Source organism: Macrotis lagotis, chromosome X, assembly GCF_037893015.1.
Source record: "Macrotis lagotis isolate mMagLag1 chromosome X, bilby.v1.9.chrom.fasta, whole genome shotgun sequence".
Classification (NCBI taxonomy): domain Eukaryota; kingdom Metazoa; phylum Chordata; class Mammalia; order Peramelemorphia; family Peramelidae; genus Macrotis; species Macrotis lagotis.
Genome location: NC_133666.1, coordinates 257,028,644 through 257,050,095, shown reverse-complemented (window position 1 = coordinate 257,050,095; position 21,452 = coordinate 257,028,644). Strand labels below are relative to the sequence as shown.

The 21,452-nt window shown below is 34.0% G+C and overlaps 1 protein-coding gene across 4 annotated transcripts in view; it reads left to right on the top strand.

The window, feature by feature from the left end:
• RNF180 (ring finger protein 180) overlaps positions 1 to 21,452 on the top strand; it is a 253,819-nt gene that overhangs the window by 192,460 nt on the left and 39,907 nt on the right. For all 4 annotated transcript variants that reach the window (XM_074201759.1, XM_074201758.1, XM_074201761.1 and 1 more), the window contains 2 exons: positions 2,237 to 2,462; positions 13,706 to 13,831. In XM_074201759.1, coding sequence (XP_074057860.1) covers positions 2,237 to 2,462; positions 13,706 to 13,831 — 352 coding nt within the window. The remainder of the gene's footprint in view (positions 1 to 2,236; positions 2,463 to 13,705; positions 13,832 to 21,452) is intronic.

The following is a 21,452-nucleotide window of genomic DNA, read 5'->3' as shown; positions in this document are numbered from 1 at the left end:
GTAGTTAGAACATATAGATTTTTTTTCCCTCTTGCATTTATTTCCCTAGACTAACAAGATTTAGATTTTCATCTTTCTGTGTCTTGAGGTATATATTGTCCATAGTTTGTGCCTTAGACTGATGATCATTCTAATTTCCATTCTGCCACATTCAGATTTTTGGCTAAAATGACTTTATGGTCAAGTAATTTTGAGAGATCTCATCACTACATCTTTCTGTTGACCAGTCTTATACAGATTCTGATGCCTTGTGAACATTTCAGAGATCCAACTATTTTAGATTTGTTTTGAATATAAAGTTTGAAAGAAAAAGTTGCATTTTTGCATAGATACAGAGCTATGTGAAAAATGACTTTTTGAAACTCCATTTAACAAATGAACTTCCTCCAAGGGTCTAATATACCCATTAATGTTCTGTGAAAAGTATGATGACCTACTTTTGATTGTCAGGTCTAATAGACCAGTTGGATATCTTGGATAATAATTGTCATATACAAAAAAATACTACTTCTCAGCCAGTGTTTTTTTAATTAATTAATTGATTTATTTTGAATTTTACAATTTTTCCCCTAATCTTGCCTCCCTCCCTCCTCCCCCAAAAGAAAGCAGTCTGTTAGTTTTTACATCTAAGTTGAATATGGTAAGAGAGAGAGAGATCATATCCTTAAGGGAAAATATAAAATATAAGAGATAGTAAAAATTATATAGTAAGATAACATGTGTTTTTTTTTAATTAAAGGTCTTCATTCAAACTCTACAATTCTTTCTCTGTGTACAGATGCTATTTGCCATCTCAGATATCCCAAAATTGTGCCTGATTATTGTACTGATGGAATGAGCAAGTCCATCAAGGTTGATCATCGCCCCCATGTTGCTGATAGGGTGTACAATGTTCTTCTGGATCTGCTCATCTCGCTCAGCATCAGTTCAGGCAAATCCTTCCAGGCTTCCCAGAATTCCCATCCCACCTGGTTTCTGATAGAGCAATAGTGTTCCATCACTCAGCCAGTGATTTTTAAAAAAGCTCAAGTTGCGGTTTTCTTTTTGCTTCTTAACAATTATACCCCTGATAAAGAGTGCTGTTGATAAAGGGGAAAAGAAATAGATACTCAAAGGAATTTAAAGAGAAGGAAAACACACTTGGATAATTCACAAACTGAATAATCAGTTGTTAAATAATTAAAATTTAACTCAAGATCTGCAAGAGCATACTGATTTTTTCATCTCTTTCTTGAAGTCCATTATTACAATTGTATCTGTTTTTTCTTTTGCATTTCAAATAACTGATAATATTATGATCAAAACACACTAAAATTTCAGATTATTATCTACTCATCCTCATTTGTCTCCAACATTTTGATCTAGTGAGAAATAACAATCTTCTAGTAGCCTCTGAAATCTTTTGCTTTTCCTGGCTAGGGCAAAAATGATTGCCATTGCTGAAATACCCAACATGATAAATCTCTGAAAATAGGGGAAAAGCTCAAAAATATCATGGCTTCTCACATCACATAATATAGCAGCAACATAGCTTCTAGACCAGAAAGCCATGCAATTTTTGTTGACACCTTCTTGTATTCCCTTTGTCCTCCTCTGGATATGCAACTATAAAGTAGAAATACTTTATAGAACAGGAGATGTGATTTTATTTGGTTACCAAACTACTAATTTAATTTATATTTTAAAAGTATTTACTAAGTAGCTGTGAGACAGTGAGACAGTTTAAATCCTAACCTTCCTAAAAGTTAGAGTCTAGATGGGTAAGAAAAAAATACAGATGGATGACTATTCTACACACTAGTTCAAGTGTCATAGATATGCAAAACAAAGTGCTATGTCAACATACCCTTGTGACAGTCTACTAATTTGAATAGGTTTAAGTTGTATTAAAAGAACTGTAATGCTCATGATTTCTAAGATTTGTGAATAAAATTTCAGTAGTTTGGATAGAAATATGTTCATAGGAACATACATTTTTGGCTTCAGTTGATTTCATCCACTTTTCCATCCTGCCTAGATGTTTTTGTTCCTTAGATATATAAATTTCTTGTTCTTTTTTTCCCTCTTTTCCTCTGAAAAAATTTTTTTACCACTAATTCTAGAAATACTGCAGATCTACAACTATCATAAAGGTTGTTCATTTATATTATAGAAAACCTTCATTTTCTGTATTGTTTCTAAACTTTTTTTAATGCTGATCTAAATAGCTTGGCCTCCCTCTGTTTTTGTTTCGTAGACTTTGAATAATGATGTGAGTACAGATGATGACAATGAATGTACAGAAGAAAAGGAAAGCTACATCTGTGCAGTGTGTCTTGATGTTTATTTCAACCCATATATGTGCTACCCTTGCCACCACATCTTCTGTGAACCTTGCCTCCGGACCCTCGCCAAAGACAACCCAACAAGCACACCCTGTCCATTGTGTCGGACAATCATTTCCAGAGTCTTTTTCCAGACAGGTAATTTTACTATTTTATTTAATCCTGAGAAAAGTATATTGTCAAAGATGCACACATAAATTTAAAAACATTTCATAAATTGTAAGAGAAGAAAAATTCTTGAAAAAGAATACACACTGTTCAGAGCACCATAACATAATATAAAACTTCAAACTATACATTTCTCCATTATCCATTTGGAGACTTAAATTCATATGTTACAAAAAGGCTTGCTTATAACCTCTCATTATAAAATGAGTTGTTTAGTTATTTAAAGTATTTAAAGTTATTTAAAGTATTTCTTAATTTTAAAATAAAGTTTTCCTTTTTATGAATTGCTTTACTATTCATAGTTGTTTGTTTTCTGAAAAATGTGATTCATTTTAGAAACCAAAATTTAATTCCTTTTATTTAAATTTAATGACAAACATTCAGTGTCTATATAGAGAGCTCCTTTCCTTTTTAGAAAGAATGAAAAATGTTGATTTGATTACTCTTCCCAGAGCAAGAGGTAGAAATGAGGAAGGGAGAACATGGTCTCTGAAGGCATGAATCACTAGCAGCAAGGTGTAGCAAGCAGATGATGGCTAGGACAAAGCATGGGTAGGAATCTGGACTCAAGGACAGATAATAGATTCTCACCAATCAGATCAGAGTTGCCCCACTGCAGGAATATGAAAGCTAAATGGTTTAGCTTTTTCCAGACATGAGCTTTGCTGTATCCTGTTTGGAATTTGCTGTAGTAACAATGGCAGGAAAATGGGGGAGGGGGAGAAGCAGAAGCAGGCTTCCCGGCCAGCTTGATGGACTAGGCTCATCCCAGGCATGACAGAAGAGGCCCAAGGTAGAGTCCTAAAATTGAGTGGAACTTCCACTACATTTTATCATCTCTGTGATATATCTTAAGTCCTGTCTAACAAAAAGCTCTGGTAAATCATGACAACCAAAATGAATGGCTTTTCTGTATCAGTTTTCTGGTTTTAAAATGTCATGAATTCATGAAGGATTACATATTCATCAGTTTGAGAACTCTCTCCAACAAGGTAGATATTCAGGTATCGATCATCTATGACTATGTAGAGGCTAACTGAGTTGATTAAGTGACCAGCTACCACAAGTGGGATTTGTACTCAGCTCTTCCTGGCTTAAAACCCATATTCTTTCAGCTATATTATACTAGGCAGCCAAATGGCACAGTGGCTAGAGAGCTGAGCCTGGGGTGTCAGGAAGACCTGCGTTATATCCAATTTCAGACACTGTGTGATCCTGAGCAAATTTTTTTAAATTTATTTTTTGTTACATTTTAAGTTCTGAACTGTCTCCCTCCCTTCCCACCCCATACTTTATTTAAAAACATACTACTCATACATCTGTTTGTAGGTTCTTTTTCTGGAAGTGAATAGCATCTGCCTTCATAGGTCCTTTGTATTTGATTTGAATATTTATAGTTCTCAGAATAACTTAGTCATTCACAATTATTCTTCAAACAATATTGCTGATACTGCATAAAATGTTCTCTTGGTTCTGCTTATTTCACTTTGGTACTTCATGTAAGTCTTTCCATGTTTTTCTAAAACCAGTCTGCTTAAAATTTTTTCTGGTACTCTTGTCTGCCTTGGTTTCTTCATCTGTAAAATGGCAATGATAATAGCACCTACTTCCCAGGGTGTTTGTGAGGATCAAAAGAGATGATATTTGTTAGGTGTTTAACATAGACCTGATAAATAATAGGCACATGTATGTTTTCCTTTCTTACACTTAAAATATTTACTTGATATTGATTGTAGAAAAAATTCAGAGCAAGAAATTAAAAGTTAGCAGGACATTAAATAAATCCTAATTTAACAGAAGTTTAGATCTTATTAATTAGTTCTGACAGTAAAATACATTCTCATCTACTGAAACACTGAATAATAGAGAGAATCCTAAGCAGGATAAAAACAGAAGAATCAGATTTAGAATCACAAGACTGCAATGCAAACCCTGGCTCTACCCCTTACTAGTTCTCTACTTTGTAGAAGCAATTTAACTTCTCAGGCCTTTGTTTTATCTTCTGTTTATTTAAGGGCTTATTTTCAGTGGTTTTGAAAGTTCCTCCTAGCTCTACTCTACATGTGTACTTGATCACAGCCGTTCTTTCTGTCTCTGTCTTTATGGGTCTTTGTGTCTGTCTCTTTCTCTCTCACTTCTCTCTCCCCTCCCCCCCCCCAGCCAGTTAGCTTCTTGAGAAGCTTATCTGCTACCTTCACTTATTTGCCTCCATTTCCTCTCCTTAGCCCTTTGCAGTATGGCCTCTGATCATCATGCAACTGAAATTTTTCTTTCCAATGTTTCCAAAGAAACTGGAAATTTGCCAAATTTGACAGTCTTTTCTCAGACTTCATCCTTCTTGTCTACTCTTCTGCATTTGACACTGTTGGCAGTACTCTCATTCTCTCTTCATTCTGAATTTTAGTGAAAATATTGTCTCCTTGTTTTCCTACCTGTCTAAGCACTCCTTAGTCTTCCTTGATGTTCATCTATATGACACCTACTCATGGTGGGCATTCTCCAAGGCTTGGCTCTGAAACTTCTCTTTTCTGTCTATATTTTCTGCCTTGACTGTTCCTGAGCATATTATCTGTATTCAAATGACTCATATCCATAGATCCATAACAAGTTTCTCCCCTGAGCCTTAGTCCCACATCAACAATTGCCTGATGAGCATTTAAGATTGTATGTTCCAGAGAAATCTCACACTCAACAAGTCCAAATTAGAATACATTTTCTTTCCCTCCAAAACCCACCCCTCTTCCAGACTTTCATATTTATGATGCAGACACCATCATCATACTCTCTCAGGTTCATATCATCAGTTATACCTTTGACTGCTCACTCTTCAGTCAGATGCCATATCTTACCATTTCCACTCATACAACATATCTCTCATTCAAAGCCTCCTCTGGAGGTGGCTAGGTGTCGTAGTGGATAAAGCACAGGCCTTGGAGTCAGGAGTACCTGGGTTCAAATCCGGGCTCAGACACTTAATAATCACCTAGCTGTGTGGCCTTGGGCAAGCCACTTAACACCATTTGCCTTGCAAAATAAAAAAAGCCCAAAGCCTCCTCTGCTCATACAGCCACTGTCTTGGGTCATGCCCACATCTTTTCTCACCTAGATTATTTCAGTAACTTCTCAACTAATCTCCCTGATTTGAGATCTACCCTACTGAAATACATTGCTCATACAGCTACTTTCAGACTGATTTTTCTTAAATACAGATCTGTCCATATTATTTGGGAAACTCAAGTTATATCTTCTTACCTCTAGAATCAACAATAAAGCCCTTCATCTAGCCCCAGTTTCCCTTTCCAGCCTCATACAATAACACATCCTGCACCCAGACTCTGTAAAATAACTAAACTGGCTTTCAGTCTTTTCCTCATATGTAACACTCCCTCTCCCATCTCATGCCTTTGTATTGATCATCTCTCATATTGAAATGTACTCTGTCCTCATTTCCACTTCTTAAGATTCCTCTCTTCAAGATGCATTTCAAATCCCTTTCCTGATACCCCTCTTCTGGCTTCTAGTGCCCTTCCTTCCCAAACTACTTAGAAGGGATTTAAATATTTGGATTTTATTTATGTTTTTTCATACTAATAGTTATTCTGTGTCTACTTGTAGGTATGATTGGCTTCCCAGAGTAACATTTAAAAGCCATACAAATAGGGATTGTTTATTTGTTCTTGTTTCTCTAGCAGCTGACACAGTGCCTGGCTCTTAGTAGATGCTTAATAGAGGTTGATGATTGATTAATTGAACAGAGTACCTACTCATCATAGGTTACAAAACAGATGAACAAGTGTATAAAAAAGCCCAGAGTCAAAGAAGACATTCCTGAGAGTGTTCCAACTCTAAATTCTATTCAGATTCCCCCTATTTTTTTGAGAATCCAAAGTAATTACAAACACTCTTCCTATTTCTCAAGATAAAAGCATAGATTATATATTAGAATGGATAAATTCATTCATTTAAATTAATTTTTTTAAAAAGAATTATATAATTTTTAAATATATTCATACTCTAGAAATAGCTACATATTTCTAAATTCAGAAAGTTCCATTTCCCACTTTGACCTACTCAGTTTGGACTGATATTCAAGATTTTTAAAACAAGGAATTTTTAAAATGAGGTTTATAAACAAATTTTTAAAACAAGGAATGCCAGGTTCTGTACACTTAAATTTCCTGTTGACTCTATCTCCATTAATTCAAGTCCTACTTAATAAATATAATTATACTAAGGAAAAAACTAAATATAGATTCAAATTCAAATTAAGAAAGTATTTTGAGCCAGTACCATGTTCTAGATATTGTGATAAATATAAAGAAATAAGATCCAATTCTTTTCCTCAAGGATTTTACAATCTAGTAGAGCAGAAGCATGAAACTTCTGACCCAGACAGAACCAGATTAAAATGTAATTGGGAAATATTTAATAAAAATAAATAAAAGTACATCACAATTTAGATAATTTGTAGTTGTCAATATATGGTCCATTTGGATCCATTTTTGTTTGACTTTGACACCACTGGTATAAAGGATCATAGGACCATAAATTTAAAGGTGAGAAAAAAATAGATTCATCAGATTCAATCCTTTTGCTTTACAGATGATGAAACTGTTTGAATGACTTATCCAGGGTCATACAGCTAGCAAATAACTGATAGAATCTGAACCCAGGTCTTCCTAATTCTTTTTTTTAAGGTTTTTTCAAGGCAAACGGGGTTAAGTGGCTTGCCCAAGGCCACACAGCTAGGTAATTATTAAGTGTCTGAGACGGGATTTGAACCCAGGTACTCCTGATTCCAGGGCCGATGCTTTATCCACTGCGCCACCTAGCCGCCCCCTCTTCCTAATTCTTAGTGCAATATTTTACTAACTTCTCCACACTGCCTCTTACATTCATAAATGTACACTAAATACATATGTCATTAATGTGTGATTAAATATATAATCTATTGCTAGTTCAAAGAAGGAAATAAATAATTCCTAACTTGGGAAGTTTAGGGAAGATCATCATGGAAGAGGCATTGGAATTAGGATTTGAAGGCTAGGAAGAAATTAAGATAATTTAGAGGTGTTCTACAGTGAAGGATGATTGAGTCAGACAGAGGGACAATTGTAAGCAAATGAACATGAAAAAAATCTTTGGAGTGTATTCCAATTGGTCTAAAATGTGTGCTGTATAAAGAAAAATAATGAATGAGAGGTAAGTTTAAATAAGTAGGTTGGAATTAAGCCTTGAATGCTAAACAAGAAGTTTGAACTTTTTCCTCTAGTTAACTATAATGATAAGGAGTCATTGATAGCTTTTGAACAACATTTAAGATCAAATGTATTTGAGGTCACATTTGGTGTTATGGGAAGGGAATGTTGTATATGTATTCAGTTTCTTTTGTGCCATTTTTGTGGAAATTAAATTACTTGAAAAATTATTTTTCTAGTTCTTATGTGAAATAAATTGAAAAAGTCCAAAAGCAACAGGTCCCCTTTCATTTTTTTGACTTAATGTAAAAGTAGATGAAATATTAGTTACAATTTAGTCACCATTTCTCATGCCTGAGAAAATATCCCTGCCATCTGCGGTATCTTCTTGTTAGTAAATCCTCTCCAAATCCTTGTGAAGTATGCTCAGCAGTATACTCTGTTTTATGCTTAACTTTATACACAGACTTAAGACATTATGACACAATTTTGCAATAAAAGCTGATCATACAAAATGAATCCCAAAAGGAAAATAATACTACTAGAATTGACTTTTTTTTAATTTTATTCCCCAGTGTATTTTGAGTTGTTCCTATAGGGATAGATGTTACAAATTTACCATACATTACAATTGTCATTTGGAATTGATAAAACAGAAGAATAAGGGACGACTAGTGGCACAGTGGATAGAGCACTGGCCCAGGACTCAGGAGTACCTGAGTTCAAATCCGACCTCAGACATTTAATAATTACTGAGCTGTGTGGCCTTGGGCAAGTGACTTAACCCCAATGCCTTGCTACAACCTAAAAAACAAACAAGAAAAAAAAAACACAAAAGAATGAAAGATACAGGAACCAGTATCTTCTCTGTGTCTAGCATGATAGTCACTAATCAACAGTTAATGAATGAAGTTGTTTGTAATTCAAACATAAAATGCATCATCATAGAAAGGAAACGTAAAAATTTTTCAGAAAACAAATCTTGCAGAGTTTGCTTTATTATTTTTAATATTTCTCAATGAAAATGATTTCTGGTATTTCCAAGGTTCTGTGTTTCTAAAAGATGTCAAGACATGGAAGTGGGAAACATTTTAGATGATATAGTACCTTTGGAATATAGTAAAATCAGTATAATAAGGGAAATAAATGGGACCAGAAAAATCTGAGATGTGAAGACCATTTCCCAAGACAATCCTTTGTTTTGTTTTGATTTTATTTTTTGCAAGTCAGTGGGGTTAAGTGGCTTGCCCAAGGTCGCACAGTGAGGTAATTATTAAGTGTCTGAAGCTGGATTCGAACTCAGGTCCTCCTGACTCCAGGACCATAGCTCTATCCACTGTACCACCTAGCTGCCACCTCCCAGGACAAATCAACTGTGAAAAAAGGCTTGTTGGCCAATTTTTGACAGTTTCTTCTTATTTTTAACCTTGATTCCCAAGTTTATATATTAGACATCCTGTAAAGTCCTTTTTTGCAAATGCCCTATATTATACCATAATCTCCTTGAGCGAAATACTACCTATAAAAGAACATTCACAGTTCCCATTGAAATAGAGTAGCAAACATATCTACGTTCAGGGTCAGACCCACAGATGTTTTAAAGCATATCATCAAAGTCTCTCCAGGGAAATCACCTGTTTGTGACGTTTATGGAAAAATTACAAGTTTCTTGATTGGCCTGATTGAGTTTTACAAATTCCATCTCTGGCAAATGAAATGTTGTGTATCACACAGCATAGAAGACAGCAGGTCAAAGGGAGAAAAAAAAAGAATAGATCTTGTTACATCACTTAGAATTCTCTCTTCCTCTTCTGACTGCCTGATAAACACCAGCTGATGTCAGGGAGAATTGATTTGGCAGCAGAGGAAACTTTTATCCCTTGTTTTGATCAGAATTTTCTCACTGTGATCGGAAGTGTTCTCGTCACCTTGGAAAGTTCACCTCTAATGAGAATATTGACATAGATATCAGAGTAAACTTGGAAAAAAATGTTAATTAAAAATTTCAAGTACAAAAGAACTTGATTTTTGATGAACTAAGACCTTTCACCCAAGTGTCAGGATTATTCATATTGACCAAATTCATTTTAAAAGAAAAAGGTGTGTGTGTGTGTGTGTGTCTGTGTATGAGATTGTAAATTTAAAGTTGCCATCAGAATTACTATACCAAGTAAGACATGTTAATCATCATCTTTTCATATCATTTAATTCTCACAACCTTGTGAGGCAGGTGCTAAGATATTTCCTATATTTATAATAATTTAGCATATGTTTCAGATCACACAAGATAGTACTCTATGTTTTTAATAATGCTAATCTAATTTTAAATTATGACTGTCAGATTTAAGCATTGAACTAAAATTATTATGAGATTTAAGTCATACTACCAACACGGAAGTGATGTATATAGAACAGGGATTCTTAGGCTTTTTTGTGTTGTGGGATTGCTTTTTTCAATTGGGAAATAGTGATTTTTTTTTCCTCCATCCAAGTTCAGAGATCTCCCTGAAATTTATCCATGAACTCCAGGTTAAGTATTTATTTAAAGGTATATTCAGGTTAACTACAGCCATATGTTTGCAAAGAAATGTGTTATCTTTGTTTGAGGGTATGATATGAAAGAACCTAGGACTTCTGGCCTGTTTTTTAAAAAGAAAAAATAATCTCATGAGCTATATTATTGTCATGAAACATAATTAGACTGCTTCTTTAATCTTGTTTAACCATTTCATTTCATATTTGTAGGTGAATATGTAATCCCCTAAAACTCCTATAATTTTTTGAAAATATAATTTATGAGGGGGAAGCTAGGTGGCTCCATGAATAGAGCACCAGCCCTGGGGGCAGGAGGACCTGAGTTCAAATTTTGCCTCAGGCACTTAATAATTACCTAGCTGGGTGGCCTTGGGCAAGCCACTTAACCCCACTGTCTTGCATTACATAATAACATCAATTTGTGTGTTTGTGTGTGTGTGTAGGACAATTTTAAACTGTATCTCTGTATCAGTGGTTAACTGAGGGTCTGTGCATTGAAAGGGAGCCCAGAATATTAATTAATAATGGAAAAAAAACCCTCCCACAAAAGAAAAAAGAAAAAGAATGATGACTAAATAATATTTATCATTTTCACTATCTTCCCTGGTATCCATAACAATTTTTTTATTATCCTTAATGATAGTGGTGCTGATGATAGCATAGTGGTAGTGGTAGTTGAGGTAGTAATAACATATTTAGCATTTATACAGTGTTTACATGGTGCTCAGTATTCTACTAAACACTTTAAAAATATCTCATTTGATCACTAAAGGAACTATGGGTGGTAGATGCCATTATCATCTCCCTTTTACAACTGAGGAAAGTGAGGTAGACAGGTTAGTAATTTGTCTAAATTCTGATAGCTAATATGTTTCTGCAGTCAAATTTGCACCCAGATCTTCCTGATTCTAGGCCTAGAATTCCATTCCCTACTCATCTTGGTTGCCTCTAAAAAATTATTTCTTCATTTTTACTAAGTTCTACATGAAATTTGTCATTTCCTTCAGTTATTTTAAAATATTATTCTGAAAAGGGGTCTGTAGGCTTCACTTGAGTGCCAGAGTGTCCATAACACCAAAAAAAAAACTTCTCTTATATAAATATGTAACATTTAGGTTAATGTGTAAGTATTTACAGTGTTATCTTTTAAAATGATATCAGCATTATCAAAAAGAGAGAGAACTGCTGTCTTGAGTAATTCCAATGATACACTTAAAAAAGTTAAGAATCACCCTCTCTAAAGGAAAAAAGTACATTTTAATATAATAGATTTACATTAAAACTCCTTGTGGGCCTCCTAGGTTTGCCTTAATAAATTTAAGACACATTGCAAGATTTTTTGAGAAATGGAATATGAAAAACTCTTTGAGTGCCGTATGTTGTTTTTCAGTCATTTCAGTCATGTCCAAGTCATTGTGACCCATTTGGAGTTTTCTTAGCAAGGTAACTGGAATGATTTTCAATTTCCTTTTCTAGTTAATTCTACAGATAAGGAAAATGAAGCAAACAGGAGAAAATTGACTTCCCTAGTCACCTAGTTAGTAAATGTCCTAAGGCTAGATTTGAACTCTGTCTTCCTGACTCTAGACCCAGGACTCTAGCAACTGTGCAGATGTTGAGAGTCCTTGAGTCTGCGGGGTTTTTTACTCAAATGTAACTACATAAAAAAAATGTAGCAGTCCACTTTGGACCATGTCTGTAAAACTCTAGAAGAATCAAACATGACTGAAAATTTAAAATCACAGAATAATAAAAACCAGAACCAAACTAGGGTTCCATTCCCTAGCCCTAAGATGGTGGCTACCGTGCAGTACTTACTGCTATAGTATTATAATTATATAATATAATATAATATATAACATATAATATATAATATAATGTTACTGTTATAATGAAGGCTCAGAGCCACTGGTAGACAGTAGCCCACATATGCTTTGCTTCAGTCTCCATCTTATATCCTTGCCATAATGATGGTTTATAAATATATAGCAATTAAGAGATGACTAAAAACCCATAGAATTATGGGCATGGAAAGGACAGTAGAAACTACTGTTCAAAACCCTTTTTAGATGCAAAACCTGAAAAAAGTTGAGTTTAAGAGATTGCCCCAGGGGCGGCTAAGTGGTGCAGTGGATAGAGCACTGGCCTTGGAGTCAGGAGTACCTGAGTTCAAATCCAGCCTCAGACAATAATTACCTAGCCATGCGGCCTTGGGCAAGCCACTTAACCTGGTTGCCTTGCAAAAACTAAAAAAAGAAGAAGAAGAAAAGAGAGATTGCCCCAGATCATACCCCCGGTTTAGTAGAACTAGTATTAGAGCTGGGGGGCCCCTAATTCCTAGGCCAATGGTTGATACAGTACTTAGGGGTTCATTAAGATGTGAGATCTATATTTCTAAACTAAATTTATGGTAGAACTCCTTAGTCCAGAGGGCTTTCTCCTACCATATATAAAATCCTAATTTTTAGATGTAATCCTAAGCAATTTGGACCAACCAAATCTTAAAATAATATGGAATTCTATAGTGAATGTTAGTCAAAAACTCAGAGGAAAGTCTTCATTCAATTTCAGTTTTTAACCTTTATCTCACTATTTGGTCTTAATTAAGATTTCTAATATCTACAGTCTAATCTTCATCATCTTAAGTGATCTAAATAATTGAAAAGCATATTGTATTTCTTGATGCTAGGAGACTTAAAAATGTTTTACCTTTGGGGGCAGCAATGAATACAACACTTGTCTTAGAATCAGAAAGACTCATATTCATGAGTTCAAATCTGGCCTCAGGTACTTAGTAGCTTTGGAACCCTTGGCAAGTCACTTCACTCTGTTTTCCTTAAGTTCCTCATCTCCTTCAATGTTAGTCCTTTCAAAGGAGGAAAAGGTATGGCAAGGGAGGATTTGGGGAGAAATTGGTATTTCCTAAAATGGGTATAATTTTGGCCTCTTGTTTCTTAACATGATTAGAGAAATTTGAGAAAATGGGAATTCTAGGTTAGAAGACTTTGGAAGAGAGGTAAATTTGACAGAAATTTGACAGTCAACTTATATAAAGGTAGTTGAAGCCATGAGAGTAAATGAGATTCTCGAGGGAAAAAATAGAAGAGCAATTATTACAAACCTTTTGAAAAGAAGGCCAAAAAATGCAGATGGGTTTGTGGGAAAGAAGAGCCATTGAAGGAGCTTTGATTCATTTGATAAATGAAATGAAACAGAATAAATTATGAGGAAGTCATTTTAAGAAGTGTTATTTTAGTATCAGTAGTGAATTGGAGGTCAGTAGGTTTGCTAAATCTGGGACAGATAGAAAATTTAAGGAATTATTCTTGTGTAAGTAGAAAAGATTAATTATAATATGATCTTTCTGGAAAAGATCTGAAACAATGACCAAGATACTAATACTTTCATATTTGTATTGGTATAATCACTGTACTCTTCTTAAATTTATGCTTTGAAACCTTCCTTTTGCTTCCATTTTAGAGCTGAACAATGCTACAAAAACATTCTTTACTAAAGAATACTTGAAAATAAAGCAAAGCTTTCAGAAATCAAATTCAGCAAAATGGCCCCTACCAACTTGCAGAAAAGCATTCCATCTCTTTGGAGGTAAGTATATCAGGGCTTAAAAACCTGGTAACATTTTTAGTATCATTTTTCTTATCACTTTTCCTGGAGTTATTTGCATTCTTATTAAGAAATTAGGGTAGAAAGGCATCTTTTTTGGAAAAGCAAAGAATTAAAACTATTTTTAAAGTATATATTCATTTATAAAAAAAATTATATGTATAATACATGATTAAATTGAAAGAATTAATCTTTACAAAACACATAGTTAGATTGCCTGGCTATACATGTCTGATAAAAAACACAACTTTTCCTATCTTCAAAGAAGGAATATGCAAATTATTATCTTTTATAAAGTTCTTTCAAAAATCCACTTCTGAAAACTTAGTTTACTGGATCTTATTTATTCAGAGTGTATAAAAGCACTTTGAAAGACCTACAAGTTGTTATTAATACCCCATAAGAGGTAGGTGTTACAAGTATTATGATCCCTAATTTATAGGTAATATTAGGGGATTTGCCCACATTAATGCACCTATTTCAATAATGTGTTATAATCCTATGTAGTTTTCCTATTTTCCAAACAGGTAGTTCAAGTAAACATACTAGTAATAAAGTTTCAGGATTATCATATATTTTAATAAAATTATTTTGTACAAAACCATAGTGTATCTTAGAACAGCATGCTTAGTTCTTGCCATTTCTCCATAAGGAGGATTAGAGTAAATTTAAAAAAGGTTCAGAGAAGAGCAATTAGTAAAAGTAGAGAAGTAGAGGAGTTTCTTATGAATGTTAACTAGAAAAAATGAGACTAGTATTGCTTTAAAAAAAACTTAAAGGAAATAGGTATAATCTATAAAGTTGTACAATCCCTATATTCTATCACTAAGGAGCAACACTGAAGTTTTAAAATTTGTTTTGGAACAAATAAAAGGATATTTACTGAATATGAAGAAAATAAAAAGATCCTGTTTATATTGTTCATTAGTTAGTAAATGTAGGGAACTTCTGACTCATAGCAGTGACATATGCTTACATTATACCACATTGACCTGGACACAAGAATAATTTTAATACAAAATGATCATAATTTTAAAGGTTTTTTTGTTTTTAATAAATGAAATGTTTCCTCACTCTACCTTTACAGAAATAAATGCTTCCTTATCTTGCCCTAACTTTCTGTATTTTGAGAATTTATAATTCTAAAAATGATACCTCTATTTAAATTCCACTGGTTCTTAACAACCACCTATAAAAACCTTTTCTTTTTATAAGCTGACTTCAATTACAGAACTCCTCAAAACCAGCTTTCTGGGGGCAGAGTCAATATGGTAGAGTAAAGGCAGGGTTTCCCAGGACCTCTCTGTCAGCCCTCTCCAAATACCTTTGAATGATGACTCTAACCAAATTCTAGAGGGGAAGAACCCACAAAAAGATTGAGTAAAGTTTGGGACAGGGTGCCCCCCACCCTGGAAGCAGAGCCCCATCTTAACAGATAAAATCAAGTCAGGTTGGAGAAATGAGCAAACTTCAGAAGAAAAAAATCCAACCACAGACAATTACTTTGATCCTATGGAGGATCAAAATACAAACTCAGAAGATAACAAGGTCAAAGGTTCTCTATTCCAAAGCCTCCAAGAAAAATAGGAATTGGTCTCAGGCTATGGAAGAGCTCAAAAATGACTGTGAAAATCAATAAGGAAGATAAGAGAAAAATTGGGAAGTGAAATGAGAGCAATGCAGGAAAATCATGAAAACCAAAAGCCATCTTGGTGAAGGAATTACAAAAAGGTACCAAAGAAAATAACATCTTAAAAACTAATTTGAGTCAAATGGAAAAAGTGATCCAAAAGCCAATGAGGAGAAGAATAGTTTAAAATTCAGAACTGAACAGATGGAAAAGGAGATTCAAAGGCTTTCAGAAGAAAGTAATTCCTTCAAATGTAGAATGGAGCTAAAGGAAGTTGATGATTTTGTGAGAAATCAACAAACAATAAAACAAAACCAAAAAAATGAAAAACTATATAAGAGTGTATAGTAAGTTCCATCACCAAGTCAAATCATGTGCACCTGCCTCCTACCCTTCCATACATCTTTATGACTTTTCTTTCTTGTAGTGTATCCTTGTTCAATTTCACATGATTTAATTTAGATAACAATGGTATGGAAAAATACACAGTATCTCTTGGAACAACCCATGTTACCTAGGGATGGTCCTGTGCATATGAATCCCTTTTTAGAGATGGTCTTCATAAAGCAAATTAGCTAGCTCTTCACTCAATAACAGTAATGTCTACGCAACCACCATCATATATTAAGCAGTATTTCAAGCATTAATGATGTAAAGAAAGACAAAAATGCTCCATGTCCTAAGGTTCTGACATTCTAGTGGGGGGAAAAAAATATCTAAGCAAATAAAAAGGTGAAGACAAGATATCTAGAGTAGATGGAAGGTAATCTGAGACAAGTCTCTGTGCTCAGGAGGAACCAAGAAACAGCTCCCATAGAAGATGGGATTTGAACTGGAGAGTGAAGGAGAACTAGGAACCATGAGGTAGAGGTCAGGTAACAGAATTCTGGACTTGTAGCTATCCAGTATGATGATCCAGGTACAGGAGATAGAATTTCACATTTGAGGATCTACAAATAAACTGGTGTGACTGGTTTGTAATGTGAAGAGAGGAGTAAAGTAGAAGAATACTAGAAAAGTTGGAAAGAGATAAATTTGCTAAACAAAGGACTCTATTTTTTCCTGAAACCATTTGGGTTTATTAAATTTGGGGGTGGGGTGGGGTGGGGGGAAGGGTTGTTGTTATAGGCAGATCCACTTTTTAGGAAAATCCACTTTTTTTGGCAACTGAATGAAGGATGAATTATAGGGAGAAACTCAAGGCAAAGAAAACAATTAGAAAGTTACTGTTATTATTTCAATAATGCATAAAAGAATTAATGATTTCTTAAACTATGATAGTAATATGTGATAGTTATATAAATAGAAAGCAGGGAGATTTTAGGACATGTGTAGTAGAAATCGCAAATTTTGTCAATTGTTTGGATATTTGGGAAGAATAGTGAAGAATCAAAGATGACACCTGGAAGACTAGTGAGATAGTGCCCTTGAAAATAATAGGAAAGTTTGAGAAAGGAAAGTTTGTAAGAAAAAAGTTTATAAGTTTAGGTTTATATCCCAAAGAAAGAAGAAGGATCTATATGTGCAAAAATATTTTTACAGTTCTTTACTTGGTAGTCAAAAATTAAAAAATAAAAGGATGCTCTTCTGTTGGGGAGAAACTAAAAAAATTATACCATGAATTTAATTTGGGTATCATTGTACAATAAGAAAGATGAAATGGAAAATTTCAGAGAAAACTGGGTAAAAACTGGTTTATAAACCAATTTAGAATTAGTGAGTAGAATTAGAACAATCTATATAATAACATTATAAACAGTATTGAAAGGTTTTAGAATTCTGATCAATACATATCATTAATGGGTTTACCATTAATTCAAAAGAATAAAGAACAAACATAAACCATCCACTTCTGGTAGAGAAGTGTTAGGTTTAAAATGCAGAGAGAGAGATTCACATTTTTTTTTTAAATCAGGGCAGGGGGAGCGGCTAGGTGGCGCAAGGGATAGAACATCAGCCCTGGAGTCAGGAGTACCTGAGTTCAAATCTGGCCTGAGACACTTAATAATTACCTAGCTGTGTGACCTTGGGCGAGAGCCACTTAACCCCATTTGCCTTGCAAAAACCTAAAAATAAAAATAAAGAAAAGAAATAAATCAGGGCACAGTTTGGAAAGGGGGTATAGGTAAAAAGAGGGACATATTAATTTTTCATAAGCTTAGTAATTTTTAAAATGAAATTTTAAAAAGTATTAACTGCTACAGTGACAGGGGGATGAGGGAGAAGGGTAATATGTATTTGTATAATGCTTTATATGGATCAGGAACTATGCTAAGCACTTTAGGCAAGGTGGATGAAGAGCGATCCTCAGTCAGAAAAATCTGGGTTTAAGATTCACCTCAGTGACATACTGGCCATGTCACCCTGGGTAAGTTATTCTAACTTCTCAGGACTCCTAAAACACTCTTGACTGTATACTTTGAAATAGTTACCAATCTACATTGATAGAGGGAATTTCCTACATTAATAAAATCACAAATCGAGTGCCCCTTCCTTCCAATATTATGTAAGTCACAACCAAAGTTAAGGATAAGATAAAGAGGTTTAGTAGACAATACCAATTATGACTTTTATTTGAAAAGTAATGTAAAGAAGTAGAATCTATTAAATATATGATCAGAAAAGAAGATAGACTTGAACGCTATACTTGATGCTCATTACAGGTGTTATAAGTATGCTTGTTTTGTGGCCACCACACTTTAAAAAGAACTCCTTGATGTTCAAATAATTACATCCTTGAACTGTTGAAGTAAAACTAAAGCATTACTTGGAAAATTGGTTTTGTATATTTGGTATATAATTTGTACATTTAATTCGTTTTCAGGTGTCTTATATAATACCTAGCATGTGTGTACAATTTAAGATTTTCAAACTGCTTTACATTTAAAATGACATGTGCTAGATTAAAAACTCCTGCCACCTTTTATACTGATGACTTGAGGTTGGAGACAGACTTGGTAATGTTAGTTGTTTATAAGTAAAGCAAAAATAAGGCATTGACTTTTGTTTTTGTTTTTTTAATAATTGAAAACTATTGGGGTTACTTAACCCCATTGCCTTGCAAAAAAACTAAAAAATTAATAATAATAATAATTGAAAACTACTGTTCAGTGGTATTTTAAGAAAACATTGTAGTAGAGGAAATGTTAAAGGGAAGTATTTTCTCTAATTATTCTGATGTTGTATTGACCTTGTATCTAGCATTTAACACTGACCTCTATCCCCTTTCTCAAGACCATTGACCTCTTAATCCTATCCCCAATTCCGGAGTTCAAGCTCTCCTGGTCAAAGAACTTTTTATAAAGTATATTGCCTCTCCATGGCTAGGGTTCAGTAAATCCCTACTCCGAGACACAAGACAAGCCCCATTCCACAAAATAATGGATCCTGCCCAAGCCTGGAGGATTAACATCCATTCATTTACATATCCCTTATTACTTCTTCTGTGTTATTTGAGTTACTGCCCCCATCCTTGTATGCCTAATTACCTCATCTTTCTGCCTCTTTAAAAGTTTACCTTTCCACCTTGGAGCCTTTCTTAGGGAGGCAAGCCAGCTCTTTGGGGGGAGTGTGATCCCCCAGATAAACTCTCATCCTCCTAATCTTTTCCATCCTGCTTAGCCTCTCATGACAGCTACTGTTGCTGCTGTTGCTAATCTCCTTTTCTCTTAACTTCTGCTAACCACAATAATATATAAATAAACCTTTTCCCCCCCTAAATTCTTCAGGGTGAGTGTAGATTTTTTAAGTCAATTTTTTCATTTTTGCTGGAACTCCTAAACCTGTTAGCAGACCATTTCCACCAACATTGTGTTTATGATTCACAGTACCATTCAAGTTAAATGATAATGTGAGGATGTCATTTACTTTCATTTATTTTGAGTAATTAAAACTTTGTCAAAGAATATAAACAAACAAATAAATAAAATATAAAGCTTAGTCAAAAAAAGTCAAATAATGTACCTTTTGAAAAGGGGCATTAGTACTGTAATATGGAAAGAACAATAGTATTCACTTTAATTTTTTTTATTGTTTATTTTGATCTATCAGTTTTAATAATGTCTGATTTCCTAAGAAGATTCTTACTCCTTGAGACTGAATTCCTTAGTATCCTCAAAATTCTGTTATTTTCAGCACAGACCTCAATTCCTCTTTCTGTCCTTCAGTGCATTCATTTGTTTTTGTGGCATATTCAGAACTGTGGTATTGAGTTCAAATATGATTCATCAGCAGGCAGTCTTGATAAAAAGCATTTATTAAACACTTATTTTATGCCAGACCCTATGCTAAGCACTGAGAATATAAATACAAACAAAAGAAAAACAGTCCCTGCCCTCAAGGTGCTTGTTGTGGTATTCTAATGGTGGAAGACAACACATTTAAGAGAGCTGAAAAATGGAGGTCTGGTATCCAGATGAGGAAAAGCAAAGATGATGGTTGATCAGCTGGGCCCCTCCTTAGAGACCAGGATCCAGAAGGAAAAGATCAATGAGGGAAAGTAGTAGTATTGACAGATTTTCCTGTGTGAGGAGGTCTCCATCACTAAGAGAAATTATAGGATGAAGTGACAATTGAGATATGGTAGCAAAATCCATAAAGTAAAAAACAAAACAGAAAGAGAATAGAAGGTAGTTCCCTGTTGATCAAAAAAAAATCATGGATCACAGATTTACAATTGAAAAGTACCTTTGAGGCCATCTAGTCCCAACCTCTTCAAACCTCTTCATTTTATAAATGAGAAAACAGAGGATAAGTAATTTATCCAAGATTACACAGATCCAGAATTCAAATACAGGTCCTCTGACTCCAAATTCAAAGCTTACTTCCTTTGTACTCTACCACCTAAATTATTAGTCTGCCCTCAATGGTGAAAAGACATTTAAAAACAGAATTTCTTACGCCATCTCCTTTTTCAATCTGTTCTCTACCATTTTCCAAAATCATCTTTAAATGTTCCTAAAATAATTGCTTAGTTGGGTCATTTACCAGCCTTCTTTAAATGCATTCTTTTCCTTCTCTGTCCTTTTATGTTCTAATAAACTGCTCATAATTTTCCATGATCCTCTTCTAAAGAAGTTTACCATGAATGTTTCCTTTGGCTAACACATTTTTCCATTTAACAAGACGATCAAGTAAATGTTTAAAATTCAAGTTTCTTCCAGGCTTATTTGGTCTCTTCATGGTGGCAATTTAATTAAATCATTTCAATTACATATAAATTGTTATAATTGGTATTGATATTCATTATTCCATTCATTTGTCATTTTTTTCAGAATTGGTAACTTATATAATATTGAAGACAGGAGGAAATGGGATGGGGTTCAGGAAAGAATATTAAATATTGGGTTCATTTGAAGTAGAAAAACTCAACTCTCTGTCTCAGGAGGGTAAGAAAGGCTTAAATTTTAATTCAGTTTACCTCTATTTCAAACTCAGAAGGCCAAATTTTCAGTCCTTAATAGCAATTTCCTGTAATCAGACAGATTTACCTCTAATCTTTTTAGTCTAAAAGATCAGAATATGCCATATGGTGACTATAATCTTTCAGTGACAACAGTATTATTACAGAAGAGCATCACAACTATTCTATTGTTGCACCTAAAGACTGTGGTTAAAAATAAACAGGGTCAAAAAAAAAAGAAAAAATCAATAATCCCAGGTCTCTTGAAACAGTCTTTATAAAGAAAAAAATTTTTAGTTATTAGTCATGTTTACAAATATTGCTTTTAGAATCCTTTTAAACATTTAGAAACTAATTTCAAACAACTACAAGAACAACCAGATTTCCAAGTATGGTAACATTGTATTGTAACTGACTGTTTTTATATTCAAATCCTATTCCTTAAAACAGTCAAAACAGCAAAGAGCTTTAGCCTTATGACTTTTCATATTTTATAAATTTACTTCTACCTAAATATACTAATTCTCCAAAGAAAATGAGGTTCTTTAGGAATTTAATTGTATACATATGAT